Below are 20,566 nucleotides of genomic sequence, written 5' to 3' on the forward strand. Positions count from 1 at the left end.
CAGCTGTGCATAACATTTCTTTCTTATTCCTTCCACTCATAACAAGCTCTGAGAGCACCCTGTTCCCTGGCTGGGGACATCATACTAGTGACCAAATCCTTGTGGGGAAATCATCAAAGACATATTGGACCTGCGTTGTTGGAGATTTTTGTTCTTGGTGTAACCGAGCACAAATGATTCTGCGCTTAGTGATGTGGGATTACAAAGGGGAAAACTATGCAACAGAACAGTCAGTTGCACACCCGAGAGGCAAGCAGTGTGCCAGAATATTCTTTAGGCTGCTCCTCAGGTCCTGAAGCATGAAGGAGAGCGAGGTAAGCAGTACATTCAGGTCTCGGCCATGACAGTGTGGGACAGACACCAATTACACCCTGCTTCCAGGAACTCGGCACTCAGATGAGATGGAGGAGGGGATGCTAAAATTGGGACCACTGCTATGAGTGAAGGTTAATGCTTCGAAAGACTACCACCACCATCTTCTTATGTGCTCAGGTGGAGCCCAGAAGAACAAGGCTAAGACCTTGATTTACCCTGCAACAGTGATATCCCTGGTGGCCGGTTATCTCAGTGTCCTTCTGTTAGATGGTTGTGCTGGAATAGATCTAGTGTAAAGATCATACTGTCCTTAGGTCCTCCATACGCCATTACTATCACCTGAAGGATGAGAAAGTGGGGTGGATAGAGTGTATCTATCACATACATTGGAGAGACTGTCTGTCGGACATTTTTATGAGGAAATCATCAAAAGCACATTAGACCTTGTTTTTGGAGATTCTCATTCTTGGTACAAGTGAACACAAACAATTTTACACCCAGTTATGTGGGTTCACAAAAGAGAAAGGTATGAAGCAGGAAGGTCAGATATAAAGGTTTCCAATAAAGAATATTGCAAGAAGAAAGTGGCTTCTGCAAATTGTCCTCTTCCCTCCACAGATGTGACCCCCACATGTACAGTTATGTTAACAATAAATAAATGCAAATTTAATACATTAAAAATACTTCATCATGTATTGAGAAACAGCAGGAATTTTGAAAACCAACAGGAATTCAGTCTTTACTATCTCTGTTATATGATCTAACCTCTGAAACTCTAACACTTTAACACTTTTTATCTCTCCTCCTGGTGAAGCAGGGTAGCAAGAATCTAATACTCATGATGCTGTGGGGACGGAGAGGAATTCTGTCTCCAGGTGGCCAAGATAGCAGCATAAGTGGTGGTGGTGATGGTTATAAAGGTGACAGTCATGATGGCTGAACCAAAGAACAATATGCCAGTAATTATGATAGTGTAGTTACACTTAGGTTTTTGACATAAACACACAGGTTTAGGTCAAAAGCAAAGAGAACAACATGTTTCATCATATTTAATCGTCACCACCACACTTTGAACAGGCTGCTGAATGACCTGGTCGTGTGCACTGTGGGAACATCTCTGCTCTCTGTGATCTCTTCATCACGAGTGAAGACAGTGGAAATGGGGAACGGGACAACTGTCCAGGAGTTTACCCTGGAGGGATTTCCTGCTGTCCAGCGTCTGGGGAGGCTGCTCTTCTCAGTGCACCTGCTGGCGTACCTGGCCTCCATCACAGGCAACGTGGTCATCGTCTCCGTCGTCTGCACCAGTGCCCATCTGAGAACCCCCATGTACTTTTTCCTCGGCATTTTCTCCTTCTTTGAGTGTTGCTTTACCAGTGCTGTTATTCCTAAATTGTTGGCTATATTTCTTTTAGGGAAGCAAACGATTTCCTTTGTTGCCTGTTTTATACAAGCCTTCGTCTTTGTATTCATTGGGGCCTTTGGCTTTCTTCTCATAGCCGTGATGTCAGTGGACAGGTGTGTGGCTATCTGTAAGCCTCTGCATTATCCCACCATCATGAACCCGAGGACCTGCACCCTCCTCATCACCGCCTGCCTTGCTGTGACCTTCGCCTTTATCACTTGGATAGTAGTGAAGGTGTCCCGGTTATCCTTCTGTGGCCCCCATGTCATCCCACACTTCTTCTGTGACCTTGGCCCCCTGATCCACCTCTCCTGCTCAGACACCAGATCTGCGGAAACTCTGACCTTTGGCCTTGCTTTGCTTATCCTTCTCTCGTCCCTCATCGTCACCATCATTGCGTACAGCAGCATAGTAGTCACAATTGTGCGTCTCCCTTCAGCCCGAGAGCGACAGAAAGCTTTCTCCACCTGCTCATCCCACCTCATCGTCCTCTCTCTCATGTACGGCAGCTGCGTATTTATATATGTGAAACCGAAGCAAACAAGCAGGCTGGAATCCAACAGAGAGGCTGCTCTTGTGAACACAGTAGTGACCCCGCTTCTGAACCCTGTCATCTACACCCTGCGCAACAAGCAGGTCCACCGGGCTCTGAGGGAGACTGTGTGCAGAATAAAAATGTCAAGGTAAGAAAACATCATGTGTTCTTGGGGTGGAAATCATCAAAAACTATTTTTCTCTAACTTAACAAGTGCGCAAGCCTTAGCAGTTCAGAATGACAAAATTCACATGCCTTCCGTGTAAATATCTCCATAAAATACAGGTGTTTGCTGACTCGTGGAGACATTTCAATGTAGTGTGTGTGCCTAATCCACTCTATTCCATGTATTCCTGGCAATAGATTTTTGTTTGTTTTTCAAGACAGGGTTCCCCTATGTAACCCTAGCTGTCCTGAAACTCGCTCCGTAGACCAACCTGGCCTTAAACTCATAGAAATCCACCTGCCTCTGCCTCCTGAGTGCTGGAATTGAAGGCGTGCGCCTTCACAACCCAGCATGGCAATAGACTTTGATTACAAAAATCTATTGAACTTTTTCATTCAAGTGATGGAAACTGTGTGCTTGAAATTCCTGAAATATATTGAACTACACCATTAAAATTGTGCTGTCTTCCACAAATTAGTACTTTTTAGCAGAAACAATAATTATTTACCAATGACGGTGAAATAACTATAACAATTAGTGATTTTAGTTGAATTGAAGCTTTGAAAATATTAGTGGGGGTAACCAATGCTTAGCCCACGTTTCCTCCATGACTACTGAAGAAAACACGATCCTCTGTCTTGTAAAATATATGTCACAGGGTACATCATCTCCATTTCTCTTCTTGTAACTGGGCTCAACTGCACACGAATGCCTCAATGCAATGCTAAAGTGAAATACATTGTTTGGGATCTCAGTTCATTCTCTAAAATGTCAAAATGGCTACTACCTCCCATTCTGCTATTTTATTTTTTTATTATTTATTTATTTATTTGTTATTGACTTCTATTATGACCCTGTTACTAAGAAAAATGTATATAAGTTGGCTGGAAAGGGGTCATACTTAATACTCATCCGTAGGAGTTTCTTCAGATTCAGGGGTGTATAATATGAGCTCTTTACCTGCTTTGAGTTATTAATGAAAATAATTTAAACCAATTAGAGATTGCGCTTCCTGGTAGAATTGTGTTTTCGATTACAATTGCCTTCTAGTTGATAATCTATTTTAAAGCCTGTTGCTCAGTTTTTAACTTTTCATGCATTTAGCTTCAATTTTCAGGATATAATAGGTCTGTCTTTTCAGAGAAGAAATACATCTGAAAAGACTCTGATTGATTATTGTTTGTTTTGAAATCAGATCTCACTGTGAGATCGGGTTGGACTTTCACTCATGTCCTCCTGCTTTGGTCACCTGAGTTCAGTGATAACAGAAAGGGGACACCTGGCCTAGATATTTTCTTTCAGCTGAACTAAATCATTATACAACCACAAATAAAATTTTATGAATTTCCTTTGGGTTCATGATTTGCCTTGAAAGTCATAATTCAAAGTTCATATTTTACCCCAAACTCACAGACACAGCCCAAACTCACAAACTCCAGACACACGATTTCTGCACTGGCTTTGCCTTGTGAATCTCCTCAAAATGAAGCCTGCCCACACCATTTTCATGCTCCCAGACCTGTCTCTGAACATACAAACCCTGTACTGCTTTGCCTGGTTCGTCCGCTCAGAACCAAGCCTGCCCCTGCCATTTCCACAGTCTTAGGCCTGACTCTGGCTCCAAAATCTCAGCTCACATACTAGTGCTACCAGGTGACCTCCCTTGACCTTAGACTACCCATGCCCCATCTCCACACTGGCAGACCTAGACCAAATTTAGCAGTTCCTATAGTAGTTGTACACTCCAGTCATGCGGCTTCTGTTGAGGTAAGTAAGCTAGATGTTTACCCCAGACACATGTCCAATGAAAGTTCACATGCCTAGGCTACATCACAAACACACACACACACAAAACATAATAGAACAAGACAGTGTGTCCCACCTCAAACCTAGCTCTATAGGAATGTTCTCTAATGAGAATGACCTAGATAAAATCCAGGACACAGAGTTTCAAAGAACAATCATAAACCTAAGAATTCAAAGGTTTGATAGAAGACACACAAAAAGCAGTGCATTAGAGAGAATTAATAATAAATGTCTGAGTGATACTCAAGAAACCTTGAATATACCACTGAAGGAGATGATAAAGACAATGCAGGATTTAAAAGTTGAACTCAATAAAGAGATAGAAATATTGAAGGGGGTTCAAACTGAAATTAAGATGGAATTGAAAAACTTAGCAAACCAATTCAATTTAAAATCCTTGGGGGAAAGCCCTAGAGATGGACTGGATACGCAGGTGATAAAATATCATGACTGAGAAGTAAAGCGGAGGAATTGGACAACTCAAGCAAAGAACATGACAATTTTTTAAAAAGAAAAACATATGAGAGGAACACACAAGAACTGTGTGATACCCCAAAAAGACCAAGGCTTTGAATTATAGGCATGGAAGAAAGAGAAGAATCCCAGGTCACACCACAGACCAGGTTGTCAACAATATCATAGAGGAAAACTTTCCCAAATAAAGGAAAAACACATCCATAAAATACAAGAAGCACACAGAATATCAAATAGACACAATTGAAAAAAACTCCTCATTGCATATTATAACTGAAACACTAAATATACAAAACCAAGAGGGAATAATTAAAAATGCTACAGAAAAAAACACTAGCCACATAAAAAGGAAATCTATCAGAATAAAAGATGATTTCTCTGTTATCATTTTAAAATCCAGAAGAGCCTTGAACGTATTCTAAGTTCTAAGAAACCATAGATGCCAACCTAGACTATTATATCCAGCAAAACTATCTACCATAGTTGAAGGAGAAAGAAGACCTTTCCATGTTACAAACAGCTCAAAAGAATGCATGTACATCAAACTAGCCCTACAGATAATATTAGAAGCAACACTTCTAATATAAGCAACCGAAGAAAGGGAAAAGTATAGCCAAGACACTACACAAAGCAAGGAAATGAAGCCACAATTTCTACAGAGAGGAAGAGGGTTCAAACAATAATGCAATCATCACACATCCTTCAATAACTTTGAATGTTAATAAACTTAATTAACCCATCAAAAGGCATACATTAGCTCAACAACAGAAACAAAACCCTTCTTTCTGTTTGTCTACAAGAAACTACTCTTAGTTTTAGCGATAGGCTCCACTTTAAATTGACAGCAAAAATATGTGATCTTGAAACCAGTATTTGTAGATATTCTAGCATCTGATAAAATAAACTTCAAATTAAACTAGTCAGAAGAAATAAAGGACACTTTATTTTAATCAAGGAAACAATTGATCAAGAAGATATTGCAATCCTAAACACATATGCATCAGACTCTGGTTTGATCAAGCACCCAATGTCATTAAAAGCATACGATGAGACTTAAATATACAGGCAAAATCCAACTTAGTTACAATAAGTGTCTTAGCTTGAACTTTTATTGTTGTGAAAAGACACCATGACCACAGCACTCTTATAAACAAAACATTTAATTGGGGTAGCTCGCTTACAGTTTCAGAGGTTCATTCCATTATCTTTATGACAGGGAGGATGGCAGTGTGTAGGCAGATGGTGATGATACATCTTGACCAGAAGGCAGCAGGAAGTCGACTGACCCACCAGGTGGCATTCTGAGCACAGAGAAAACCTCAAAGTCTGTCCCCACAGTGACACACTAACTCCAACAAGGCCACACCTCCTAATAGTGCTACTCCCTATGAGATTATGGGGGCCTTCACATTCAAACTAACACAACAGGTGATTTCAATACTCCACTTTCTTCAATACTTAGGTTATCTGGGAAAAAGAAACATCAGGAATAAATGACATCATGTATCAAAAGAAACTACAGAATATGAAAATATATTCTACTCAGCAACTTATGGAAGACTCTCTAAAACAGATCATATCCTGGGAAAAGAACAAAATCTTATCAAATTCAGAAAAAAAATAATCCCATATATCCTTTCTTTTCATGATGCAAAGCTTAAAATCAACAACAGATGAAACTCTAGAAACTACACAGTTTGTAAAGATTAAATAATACATTTCTGAATGATGAGTAGATCAAATAAGAATTCAACAAAGGAATCCAAATTTCTTGGAATTAAATGAAATTGGCAAAACATCTGGGACACATTAAAAGAAATTCTACATGACGCATTTTTGGCTCTAGGAGCCTATATTTAAATATCAAAAGCACAAATAAGTGACTTAATGATACAACTCAAGAACTTGGAGAAATAAGAACAAATCCATCCCTAATCCAGCAGACAGGAAGAAAGAACAAAAATCAGAACAGAAATTAAATAAATAGAATCAAAGAAAACAGTATTAAGTTGAACCTAAGAGCAGGTTGTTTGAAAGGATAAGCAAGGGCCTGGAAAGATGGCTTGGCAGTTAAGAGATTGTTGCTTTTACAGAGCACCCAGGTTTAATTAGCATCACCCACATGGTGGCTCATAACCATACAAACATACAAACCATACATAACCATACAAAATTCCAATTCTAGGAGATCTAATAACTTCTTTTGACCTCTGCATGCACCAGGCACACACATGGTACACAGACATACATGTGAGCAAGACACTCATACAGATAAAATATATAAATCTTTTTTAAAAAGACAATTGACAGACTTGTGGTCCAGTTAACCAGAAGAAAGAAAGAAATGACTCAAGTCCAAATCAGCAGAATCAGAAATGAATAAGAAAAACATTACAACAGAAACCAAAGAAAGGGAATAATTTTAAAACCTATATTCCCCCAAATTAGAAAACCTAAAAAAATGAATGGATTTCTAAATTCATTCAATTCACCAACTAAAACCAAGAGGATCCATAACAAATAAATAATATTTGTTTGTTTGCATAATAAAATAGCAAATAGCGAAACCAAAACAATGATTAAAAAACTGTCTGAAGAGCAAGTGGCACTGATCCTGTAGCAGAAGATACAATGGAGGGGTAAGAGTGCTCCTGACCCGCCACACAAGCCCAGTAAGAGAATACACAATTTTCCTGCCATCTTTATCTCCCTAGGTATTCTGAAGGGGTGGCTTCCCCCAGCTAAACCCTCTCTCCTCCTATCCCATCCCCGTTTTCAGCCAGGAACCCCTTCCCTTCCTCTCTTCCTTTTTCGGGGCATAAAATCCTCCAACTCAGCCTGTGTGGGCACCGCTGGGTCAGGGCGGTGAGTGCAAATGGGAGGGAGTTCCTTTGTTTTAATAGCCTGCCTGCAGCAAGGTAGGACTGCAGGCAAAGTGATTCCTGGACAGCAAGGGGCACTAATCCTGTAGCAGAAGACCCAGCGGAGGGAAGAGCCATTGGAGAGCATCTGAAGGAAGAGATGGGCAGGCGCCAAGGCAAGAATTCCTCCAACAATCTGAAAAACAACATGAAAACACCAGATCCCAGCGATCTTACGACAGAAGGACTTGAACACCCTATTCCGGAAGAAGTGGAAAACAGTGTCATTATGAAAGCAATAGAGTCTCTTAAACAGGGTATGAATAACTCACTTAAAAAAAAGAAGAGAAAGATAACAAAAAGATGGAAGAAATGAGTAAATTCGTAAATAAAACCCTGGGAAACCAAGAAAAAACAATCAAACAGGTAATGGAATCAGTTCAAGAATTGAAAACTGAAATGGAGGCAATGAAGAAAACACAAACCGAGGGCCGGCTGGATATGGAAAATCTAGGTAAACAAACAGAGACTTCAGGAACAAGCGTAACCAATAGAATACAAGAGATAGAAGAATGAAACTCAGATTATGAAGACACCATAGAGAAAATAAACGCTCTGACCAAAGAAAACAGCAAATCCAACAAATTCTCATCACAAAACATTCAGGAAATCTGGGAAATAATAAAAAAACCAAATCTAAGAATAATAGGGGTAGAAGAAGGAGAAGAATTGCAGACCAAAGGTCCAGAAAATATATTCAACAAAATTATAGAAGAAAACTTTCCCAACCTAAAGAACGATATTCCTATGAAGGTTCAAGAAGCATACAGAACACCGAATAGACTGGATCAGAATAAAACATCCCCTTGCCATATAATAATCAAAACACAAAGCATTCAGATTAAAGAAAGGATATTAAGAGCTGCAAAGGAAAAAGATCAAGTAACTTATAAAGGTAAACCTATCAGACTTACACCAGATTTCTCTATGGAAACCATGAAAGCCAGAAAGTCCTGGATAGAGGTACTGCAGAAACTAAGAGACCATGGATGCAAGCCCAGACTACTATACCCAGCCAAGCTATCATTCACTATCAACGGAGAAAACAAAAATATTCCAGGATAAAAGCAAATTTAAACAATACATAGCTGCAAATCCAGCCTTACAGAAAGTATTAGAAGGAAAATCACAACCCAAGGAATCAAACATTCCCAACACTGCCTACAATAACTCAGACATCTAGCGACCCTTCACAAGCACAACTCAAAGAAGGAAAACACATACACTCTACTACCCCGCCCCCCAAAAAAATGACCAGAGTCAACAACCACTGGTCATTAATATCACTTAATATCAATGGACTCAATTCACCTATAAAGAGGCACAGACTTAGAAATTGGATACGAAAACAGGATCCAACATTCTGCTGTTTACAAGAAACACACCTCAACCACAAAGACAGACATCTACTCAGAGTAAAGGGTTGGGAAAAGGTTTTCCAAGCAAATGAACCTAAGAAACAAGCGGGTGTGGCCATTCTAATATCTAACAAAATCGACTTCAAACTAAAATCAATCAGAAGAGATGGAAATGGACATTGCATACTCATAACAGGAACACTTCATCAGGAGGAAGTATCAATCCTGAATATCTATGCCCCTAATATAAAGGCACCCACATATGTTAAAGAAACTCTTCTAGAACTCAAGGCAGTCATCAAACCACACACACTAATAGTAGGAGACTTCAACACACCTCTCTCACAAATGGACAGGTCAATCAGGCAGAAACCTAACAGAGAAATAAGAGAATTATTGGAGGTATTGAATCAAAAGGACTTAAAGACATCTATAGAACACTCCACCCAAATAGGAAAGAATATACCTTCTTCTCTGCAGCTCATGAAACCTTCTCGAAAATTGACCACATACTCGGTAACAAGGCAAACTTCCACAGATACAAAAAAATATTAGTAACCACTTGTTACTTGTTACTTGTTACTTGTGTCTTGTCTGATCACCATGGATTAAAGTTAGAATTCAACAACAATGCTACCCCCAGGAAGTCAACAAGCTCATGGAAGTTGAACCGTCAACTACTAAATCACCCCTTGGTCAAGAAAGAAATAAATAAAGAAATTAAAGTCTTCCTTGAATTTAATGAAAATAAAGACACAACATACTCAAACCTATGGGACACTATGAAAGCAGTGCTAAGAGGAAAGTTCATAGCACTAAGTGCCCAATTAAAGAAAACGGAGAAAGCACACATTGGAGACTTAACAGCACACTTGAAAGCTCTAGAAAAAAGAGAAGCTGATTCAACCAGGAGGAGTAGAAGACTGGAAATAATCAAACTGAGGGCTGAAATCAACAAAATAGAAACACAGAAAAGAATCCAAAGAATCAATGAAACAAAAAGCTGGTTCTTGGAGAAAATCAACAAGATCGACAAACCCCTATCCAAACTAATCAAACGGCAGAGAGAGAACATGCAAATTAATAAGATCAGAAATGAAAAGGGGGACATAACCACAGACACAGAGGAAATTTAGAGAATCATTAGATCTTACTACGAAAGTTTATATACCACAAAGTTGGAAAACGTAAAAGAAATAGACATTTTTTTAGATAAGTATCATGTACCAAAGTTGAACCAAGAACAGGTGAACAATCTAAATAGGCCTGTTAGTCGCGAAGAAGTAGAAGCTGTTATCAAAAATCTCCCTACCAAAAAAAGCCCAGGACCAGATGATTTCAATGCAGAATTCTACCAGAACGTCCAGGAAGAGCTAATACCTATACTCCTTAATGTATTCCACAATATAGAAACAGAAGAGTCATTGCCAAACTCCTTTTATGAAGCTACAGTTACTCTGATACCAAAACCACACAAAGACACAACCAAGAAAGAGAATTACAGGCCAATCTCATTCATGAACTCGCGAAAATTCTCAGTAAAATACTGGCAAACCGAATCCAAGAACACATTAGAAAAATTATCCATTATGATCAAGTAGGCTTCATCCCAGAGATGCAGGGCTAGTTCAACATACGCAAATCTATCAATGTAATCCATCATATAAATAAACTGAAAGAAAAAACCATATGATCATTTCATTGGATGCTGAAAAAGCATTTGACAAAATTCAACACTCATTTATGATAAAGGTGTTGGAGAGACTGGGGATACAAGGATCATACCTAAATATAATAAAAGCAATATACAGCAAGCCGACAGCTAACATCAAATTGAATGAAGAGAAACTCAAAGCCTTTCCACTAAAATCAGAAACACGACAAGGCTGTCCACTCTCTCCCTACCTCTTCAATATAGTGCTTGAAGTTCTAGCAATAACAATAAGACAACATAAGGGGATCAAGGGGATTCGAATTGGAAAGGATGAAGTTAAACTCTCGTTATTTGCAGACGACATGATAGTGTACATAAGCGACCCCAAAAACTCTACCAAAGAACTCCTACAGCTGATAAACACCTTTAGTAATGTGGCATTATACAAGAGCAACTCCAAAAAATCAGTTGCCCTCCTATATAGAAAGGATAAAGAAGTAGAGATGGAAATCAGAGAAACATCACCTTTCATGACAGCCACAAATAGCATAAAATATCTTGGGGTTACTCTAACCAAGGAAGTGAAAGACCTATTTGACAAGAACTTTAAGTCTTTAAAGAAAGAGATTGAGGAGGATACCAGAAAATGGAAAGACCTCCCCTGCTCTTGGATTGGGAGAATCAACATAGAAAAAATGGCAATTCTACCAAAAGCAATCTATAGATTCAATGCAATCCCCCTCAAAATTCCATCAAAATTCTTCACAGACCTTGAGAGAACAATAATCAAGTTTATATGGCAAAACAAAAAACCCAGGATAGCCAAAACAATCTTAGACAATAAAGGAACTTCTGGAGGCATTACCATCCCTGTCTTCAAACTCTATTTCACAGCTACAGTATTGAAAACAGCTTGGTATTGGCATAAGAACAGAGAAGTCGACCTATGGAATCGAATAGAAGATCCGGATATTAACCCACAAACCTATGAACACCTAATTTTCGACAAGGGAGCTAAAGGTATACAATGGAAGAAGGAAAGCATCTTTAACAAATGGTGCTGGCATAACTGGATGTCAACCTGTAGAAGAATGAAAATAGATCCATATCTATCACCATGCACAAAACTCAAGTCCAAATGGATTAAAGACATCAACATTAATCTGTCCACATTGAACCTGATAGAAGAGAAAGTGGGAGGTAGTCTACAAGACATAGGCACAGGAGACCACTTCCTAAACAGAACCCCAATAGCACAGTCAATAAGAGAAACAATGAATAAATGGGACCTACTGAAACTGAGAAGCTTCTGTAAAGCAAAGGACACTGTCAGTAAGACAAAAAGGCCACCTTCCGACTGGGAGAAGATCTTCACCAACCCCTCATCAGATAAAGGTCTGATCTCCAAAATATACAAAGAACTCAAGAAACTAGACACTAAAACTCTAATTAACCCAATTAAAAAATGGGGGTACTGAACTGAACAGAGAATTCACAACAGATGAACTGCGAATGGCCAGAAGACACTTAAGGTCATGCTCAACCTCCTTAGTGATCAGGGAAATGCAAATCAAAACAACTTTGAGATACCATCTTACACCTGTCAGAATAGCCAAACTCAAAAACACCAATGATAGCCTATGCTGGAGAGGATGTGGAGTGAGGGGAACACTCATCCATTGTTGGTGGGAATGCAAACTTGTGCAGCCACTGTGGAAATCAGTGTGGTGGTTTCTCAGGAAACGGGGAGTCAACCTCCCTTAGGACCCAGCAATTCCACTCTTGGGAATATACCCAAGAGATGCCCTATCATACTACAAAAGTATTTATTCAACTATGTTCATAGTTGCACTCTTTGTAATAGCCAGAACCTGGAAACAACCTAGGTGCCCCTCAATAGAAGAATGATTTAAAAAGGTGTGGAACATATATACATTAGAGTTTTACTCAGCGGCAAAAAACAATGACATCTTGAATTTTGCAAGCAAATGGATGGACATAGAAAACGCTTTACTGAGTGAGGTAAGCCAGACCCAAAAAGAGGAATATGGTATGTACTCACTCATAAGTGAGTTCTAGTCATAATTAAAGGTTTTGAGTCTATAATTCATGATCCTAGAGAAGCTAAATAAGAAGGTGAACCTGAAGAAAATCATATAGTTATCTTCCTGGATATTAGAAGTAGTCAAGATTGCCAGGCAAACTTGGGTGCACGGGGTGGGGGGGGAGGAAGTAAGGGGAGATAGTTAGGGAGAGGGGAGAGGGGGAGGATTGGGGATGGCTTGGGGGAATGGGGGGGGAGGAAGGATGGTTATGGGAGCAGGGAAGTTTATATCTCAACTAAGGGAGCCATTTTAGGGTTTGCAAGAGACTTGATTCTGGAGGGGTTCCCAGGCCCAAGGAGAGGTCCCCAGATTGTTCCCTGGGCAACAGAGGAGAGGGTGCCTGAACTGGCCATGGCCCATAACCATACTGATGAATATTTTGCATGTCACCACAGAACCTTCATATGGTGAAGGATGGAGATAGAGACAGAGACACATATTGGAACACTGGACTTAACTCCCTAGATCCAAATGAGAAGCAGAGGGAAGGAGATCGTGAGCAAGGACAGCAGAACCAGAGGGAACCTTCATCCGACGATGGATGGAGATAGAGATGGAGACCCCCATTGGAGCACTGGACTGAGCCCCCAAGGTCCAAATGAAGAGCAGAAGGAAGGAGAACATGAAAAAGGAAGTCAGGACCACGAATGGTGCGTTCACCCCCTGATACAAGGGGACTGATCGAATGAGAGCTCATCAAGGCCAGCTGGACTGGGACTGAACTAGCATGTGACCAAACCGGATTCTCTGAATGTGGCTGACATGGGGGCTGACTGAGAAGCCATTGACAATGGCACTGGGTCTTGTTTTGTCTGCATGGACTGGCTTTTTGGGATCCTGGTCTGTTTGGATGCTCACCTTCCTGGTCCTGGAGGGAGGGGGGAGGAACTTGGATTTCCTACAGGGCAGGAAACCCTGACTCCTCTTGGTAATGGTGAGGGAGGAGGAGAGGGAGGAGGAGAGGGAGTGGGGGGAGCGAGAGGGTATTGGGAGGAGGGGAGGAAGTGGAAATTCTTTAAATAAATAAATAAGGAAAAAAATAAAGAGTTAAAATACAAAAAAAAAACCTGTCTGAAGGAAAGTTTCCAGGTCCTTCAGAATTCTATAAGGCCACTGGAGATAATTTACAACCCATACATATTAAACTATTCTAAAAAGTAAAAATATAAACAGAAGGCACACTCCCAAATTCCTTCTAAAACTCAGTACTACTGTAATACCAAAACTGAGTAAAGACACAACAAAAAAAGAAAACTACAGGCCAATATTTTTAGTGAATATACATATAAAAATACTAAATAACATACTTTCAAGTAGTATATAGGCATATATCTACAACAATCCTTAGGGTTAATGATGAAAATGTAGGGTTGGTTCATCATAAGCAAGTCAATAAATATATTAAGTTTATAAACAGTCTTAAAGACAAAAGTCATATGATTATCTCAATAGATGCAGAAGAAGTCTTTGACCTGATTCAATTACTTTGCACAAGAAAATAAATTGACCAAAGATCTCGGTGTGAAACATTGAAACTGCCAGAAGAAAACATAGGCAGTATCCTACATAATATAGACGTAGGAAAGGATTCTCTCCGCTTACCCAGGAATTAAGGCCAACAATTGACAAATAGGGCCTCATAAGACTAAAAATCTTGTGTTCATCTAAAGAAACATCAATTTATTGAAGAGGAAGCCTTCAAGAGAATTTTGCCAGATACACCTGTGGTAGAGGACTAATATCCAGATAATATAAATAACTCAAAAAACAAAGAACTAAGGAAACAAATGGACCAATTGAAAAATGAACTATTGCTATGAACAGATGTTCGGGGCTGCAGGCCGCTGGCCTCTTGACTTTCTTCGCCTGCCTCAGACCTTTGCCTGCTGGAGTGAACTGAACAAAACAACGTGTTTTCCCGTGCCTGCAGCTGCTCTGAGCACGAGACCCTCATGAGTTCCTGATGGCAGGAGAGTGAATTCTGGTGGGTTTTACAGCTAGAAATCCCAAGAGCTGGGGCATGGCTATCAGTTAAGGATCCCTCTGTAAGTTTCCCTGGAGCACAATAAAGTTGGCATTCTTGTTTCAAGAATGACTCATATCCCTGTGTCTGTCTGTCCATGTGCATGTGTTTTTAAGTCTCCAACCTAGTTCCCAGCTCGTGTACCAGTCCTGTAGTGCAGGCCATAGGTTACAGGCATAGTACAAACAGAGAGTTCTAAAACTGAAAAATAAAAATGGCTCAAAATACCTCAAAAGATAGTCATCATTCTTAACAATTAGGGACATAGAAATCCACATAATGTTGAGATTTCATCTTACTATAATCAGAAAGCCTCAGATCGAAAAAAAAAACTGACAAGTGCTGGTGGGAATGTGGGAGAACTACATGGATAGCTACCATGACTGAAAAGTGAATTAAGCAAATAGGAAAACAGAAGCCAGCGATCCAAAAATTGAATCTACATCTCTAGGTTAGTCAGCAGCTGTTGATGCAGTAAGTGAAGAATTACTTTATGTGGTATTCCCCTCTGCATGCTGTAATTACCTCTGATTAATAAAGAAACTGCATTGGGCTTATAGCAGGGCAGAACAGAGATAGGCAGGGAAAACTAAACTGAATGCTGGGAGAAAGAGGCTGAGTCAAGAGAAGCCATGTAGCCCCTTCGGAGACAGACACCAGAACTTTACCCAGTAAGCCACACCCTCGTGGCAATACACAGATTAATGGAGATGGGTTAATTTAAGATATGAGTTAGCCAGAAATACGCTTAAGCTATTAGCCAAAGTGTATTGCAAATGATATGGTTTCTGTGTGATTACTTTGGGGCTGAGCAGCCAGGAACAAACAAGCAGCCTCCTACTACAAGCAACTAATAGGTGGAGAATAGTACACTAAAATCTGGTGCTGAAACATCCTTTTGAGTCATGTACCCATTACTAGGTAACTCAGTGTCAAAGACACAAGTATTCATAACTTGATGATCCCACAAAGGAGAAAATGTGCCTCATAGGCTGAGAATCCCTTTTCTTGACTTGATTTTGAAGGAGTCATTAAATATTTAGGAATAAACATAATGGAGATGCTGAAAAACCATTTAAGTGGAAAAATCAAATAATGAGGAACAACTTGAAGAGAGCTAGGGATGTGGTTCAATGGGTAAGAGCACTTGCCCTAGACGCATGAGAACCTGAGGTTGAATCCCCAGCACTTATGTAAGAGGCTGGACATGGCTGTGAGGGCCTGTAATATCAGGACAGTGTTGAGGTAGGGTGGGGGCAGTTGGAGGAACTAGGTTATGCAGATTGGCTGACTAGCTGGACTAGTCAAAGCAGTGAATTTCTGGTTCAGTGAGAGACCCCAGCTCAGGGTCACAGCACACAGAGAGATAAAGACAACTGATAATTTTTCTCATGCTGTGCATTGTGAGAAGGTATACAAGCACTACACTCTCATGCATGTGTCCAGACATGCAGAACATACAATATATAGTACACACAGAAAAAAATAAAGGAAAAGTAATTGAAGAGAATATAAATACGTGAAAAGATGTCTAATATCTGTGGATTAAAAGAATTGATGTTACTAAAATATCCATATCACCTTAATCATTCTACAGGTTTAATGCAACCCATATCAAAATGGCACTGGCATAGTCTACAGAAAGAAAATAAATCCTAAAACTCTGAGTAGCCAAAGCAATTCTGAGCAATTCTCAGTAAGAAAAATGATGAAAATATCGTATTACTAGATTTCAAATATACTACAAAGTTATAGTTACCAAATTAACATGGTCACGGCACAAAAAACCTACCTCTACAAACATGGAATAGAAGAGAGAGCCTAGAAATGAGCCAACTAATTCTTTACAAAGTTGAAAAAATATACATCTGAAAAATGATAGTCTGTTTAATAAATAATAACAGGAAAAATCAATATCCACATGGAGAAAAATGAAGCCAGACCCCTATTTCTTTTTACATGCCAATATCTATTCTAATGGACTTAAGTGTTATAACTCAAAGACATTTCCATATAATCCAGCTTAAAAGTGGCCCTAAAAATGTATCCAGAGAAAACATGGACAAGAAATAGATAGAAAAACTGCCCAGTATGACCAATTAACTATCAAAGAAATGCAAATCAAAACTACAATGAGGTATTTTCTTAGTACAGTTAGATTGGCTATGGCCAAAGCGACAAGTGCCAGAAAAGATGTGGAGGAAGGGAACTCCATTGTGGGTGGAGATGGGCATTTTAATAAGCAGTATGGAAAGTAATGTGAAGGGTACCTCACAATCTCAGAACTACCAGTGGGCAAAGAATTACACTGCCTGGGGTAGTTCCAAAGAAAATGAAGTCAGCTTGTTGCGATAAGTTTTATCCAGCACTATGAAAAATCACCAAAATGCACAATCACCACATCTCCACCAGAAAAAAAAGACCAAGAAAATGTAGCATATGTATATAATGGAGTTATACTCAGGCATTAAAATGCAGTGTGATCTTTTGGATGTGGCTGAATCTAGAGAGCCCGTTAAGAGAAATAATTCAGAAATATAAAGATAAAAACATCACATGACCTAACTCATAATATGGAATTGAAAATACCTTGGTATTAGAAAGTACAAACATAATTTGTGAATTTTCAGGGAGGCTGTATCTGACCCAGGGCTCAGGGAACACTGTAAGAGGAGGATTAAAGAATGTAAGAGCAGGATGCTAGGGAGGGGTGCTGTGCAATGCTGTCTTCTGCAATGACAGGGCAGCTGTGGTTGCCTGCCTATGCCAGCCTCAACTCTGGCATGAATGGGAGAGGCACTCTCCAGGCCCCATCCATTGCAGGGAGCTTTGGGCAGCTGACAGTTGCAGGAGAAGGTGGAACCATGTCATTTTGAGACTGTGTTTACTGCTAGCCTTCCCATGATCCAGTGGATGGCCCCACAACCTCATGCACATTTGTACAGCACTAATTGGATCCAGTAGGTTATAAGAAGAGGGAATAGAAAAGGAAAAGGAGGAGAAGGTGAGGAGGAGGACACCAAGTTGTAGGGTATGTATTGAGAGTTGGAGAGTTGGAGGAGGGAAATACAGAGTGGGTCTGATAATATTTCATGTGTACACATATAAAACTCTCACAAATCATGTAAAGCTACAATAGAAAAACCATAACTTGTAGAAGCTTGAAGTAGCAGGAAGATGGAGGGGCTGATTGACAGGTACAATGCACACAGATAGAATAATATGACTCAGAGTTCAAGTGCATAGTAGGACGGCTATATTCCATGAAAATATGTTGGTTTTTCAAAGTAGCCAAAAATGCATTGTATCTAGCTATGGCAATAATTCCAAATATTAAGTTTTCTTTTAATAATATTGGGAGGTGGTGATGTTTTCATTCAGGGCAACTAGGAAAAAACACAACTTGGAGTCTTGTGGAAGGACAGTGTCCTTGGAGATGCTGGAGTCTGGCCAGCAACCTTTCATAGAGGGGATGGGAGAGCATCTGTGTATGAGGGTTTGAGCTATGAAACTTGTCTCACTCTTCCAAGCTGTGCCCCTTTGCCATTATACAACTTGTTATGTTATGTTATGTTATGTTATGTTATGTTATGTTACGTTATGCTATGAGCTTACATCCAGCTAAAATTGTGAACTTTAAGTATTTCATAGAAAGAAACGAAAATTTTCTGAAGTAATGGACATAATAGTTACCCTCAACTGGTCAACAGAGAGCATGTATGTGTCAAAGCATATTATTCTGCCTATACATATATATGACTACATATGAAAAACAAGGGACTCCCGGGTAAGAGAGCTGAAGCTGTCACTGTATGAGCCAGGGAGGCAGGAAGTTGGAATAAGAAAACATAGATTATATTGCAGAGAGAAATAGAGGAAGAGGATTGGAAATACACAAGGAAGTTAAAGGGGTCCAGGAGGGAAAGCGGGTGGTGACAGAGAAAAGTAAGCGGAGCATGGCCTCATCAAAGCCTCTGATAAAGCAAGAAGAAACAGAAACTTCCTCCAAATGTAAGCTAAATGAAAGATGGGCAATAACTCCCAGAACAAGCCTGTAAGAGCCGAATTTGCTTGTTTTGCTAAGACAGAATTTCTCCGACAGGTTAGTGGTAGAGGAAAAGCCAATTTTATTTTCCTCTGTGATTCAGGGAGCAGTAGTCAGGTGCCATCTTGCGAGAGAATCTTGTTGAAGTGGAGCTGCCCTGGGAGCTTGAGATCAAGAACTGTGCAAGTCTTGGGGGTTCAGTGTGGCCAGTCACTGTCTCTGGGTGAGGAAAGGTCATAGACCAAGTCTTGAGCGGTGGGGGCTGGGGTCAGATGTTGAGACAATGGTTTGCAAACTCAGGCTGGGAAGTTCTTAAGGTCAGTAGTCCCAGCCTCAGCGATTCAAAATCCTGCAGTTTGATAGTACTGAGCTGAGGCCGGTAGGTGGCTGTAACTGGAGAACCCAAGAACTCTGAAGTTCCACGATGCGCTTGATATTTACAGCTGCGCCCCTCCAGCATAGTGACTGCCCTGCAAGTACAAAGACAAGTCAGTCACCTCAGTGTTGCCTTTGAGTCCGTACACCCAAGACACGAGTTATGCAGGGTGTGGATCTGTGAGAAAACTCGAGATCACAGATGCAAAGCTAAATGTGGCCAGTAGAGGTCTCTAGTACACAAAGGAGTAAATTCACCAGTTTGAACACAGTTCTGATGTACAACCACACACACACACACACACACACACAGAGAGAGAGAGAGAGAGAGAGAGAGAGAGAGAGAGAGAGAGAGAGAGAGAGAGAGAGAGAGAGAGACGTGTACACACACACTGCTCCGCGAACTCGCCCTCTCCTCCCACCTATAAACAGTCTTCAAGTTTTTAGGACATAGAAATTCTTTAATACCCCATCGTTTGTTTTTCTTTCTCCCCAGTGAATCCCACTTTTAAAAAGTACACATTTAGCTGGGAGATGGTGGCGCATGCCTTTAATCCCAGCACTCGGGAAGCAGAGGTGGGCGAATCTCTGTGAGTTCGAGGCCAACCTGGGTTATAAGAGCTAGTTCCAGAACAGGATACAGAGTACAGAGAAACGCTGTCTCAAACAAAGCAAAAAGTACACATTTAGCAGAATTCTTGCATTATTTTCTAAATTATTTTAATTTGTTATACCCTCTTCATACCTCCATCTAATTTTGTTTATGGATTATTTCCATTATTGGGCAACATTTCTTTCTTTTCCCAAGTTCCTCTTTCTTCACCCCCTATATTAAGTGATGTTTTCATTTTGCTTTATTTTTAACACTGTTTTTATTTTTATTTTTATCCCTCCCCTTTGCTTTTTATCTTTTTCATCATTGGAAATTTTTGTTTAACCTCTTTCCATTTTCTCTTTCCTTCCACAACATTCTTCTTCACCCCGCTTTTTTCATCTGTATAGCCTGCTCCCTACATACCTTCCTCCTTACTTTATTTCACATTCTGACTGTTTCCGTCCTTAGCCAGAGTAGCATTTGACCCTGTTCTACCGTTCTCTTCTCATTTCGTGTCACTGGTGACATGGTGGTGGACTGTATGGCTTTCAAGTGTATTTCAGTATCATGTATGGGTTATTCAATATCATGCTGATGTTAATACAGCCATTTATTTTCTCCTGTTGAGTGGTCCTGGGGACTGAGCTTCCAAGGGCAAGCTGATCAGCCAGAAGACTGTCCCAAAGCCAGATGAGATGTCCAAAACAAAAGATGTGCATGTCACAATGAAGACATTTATAGAACGTGAGAAAGCAGGCAGCATGTCTCATTCCAAAATCCCAACTTCAC

The 20,566-nt window shown here is 40.1% G+C and overlaps 1 protein-coding gene across 1 annotated transcript; it reads left to right on the forward strand.

The window, feature by feature from the left end:
* The first annotated feature begins 1,474 nt into the window (after positions 1 to 1,474).
* On the forward strand, positions 1,475 to 2,407 carry LOC125406892 (olfactory receptor 6M1-like). Its single transcript, XM_048444012.3, has one exon. It carries the CDS (start codon positions 1,475 to 1,477, stop codon positions 2,405 to 2,407), a length of 933 nt encoding a protein of 310 aa, XP_048299969.3.
* The last annotated feature ends 18,159 nt before the right edge of the window (positions 2,408 to 20,566 follow it).

The sequence above is a fragment of the Myodes glareolus genome, chromosome 3, assembly GCF_982192425.1.
Source record: "Myodes glareolus chromosome 3, mMyoGla1.1, whole genome shotgun sequence".
Classification (NCBI taxonomy): Eukaryota; Metazoa; Chordata; class Mammalia; order Rodentia; family Cricetidae; genus Myodes; species Myodes glareolus.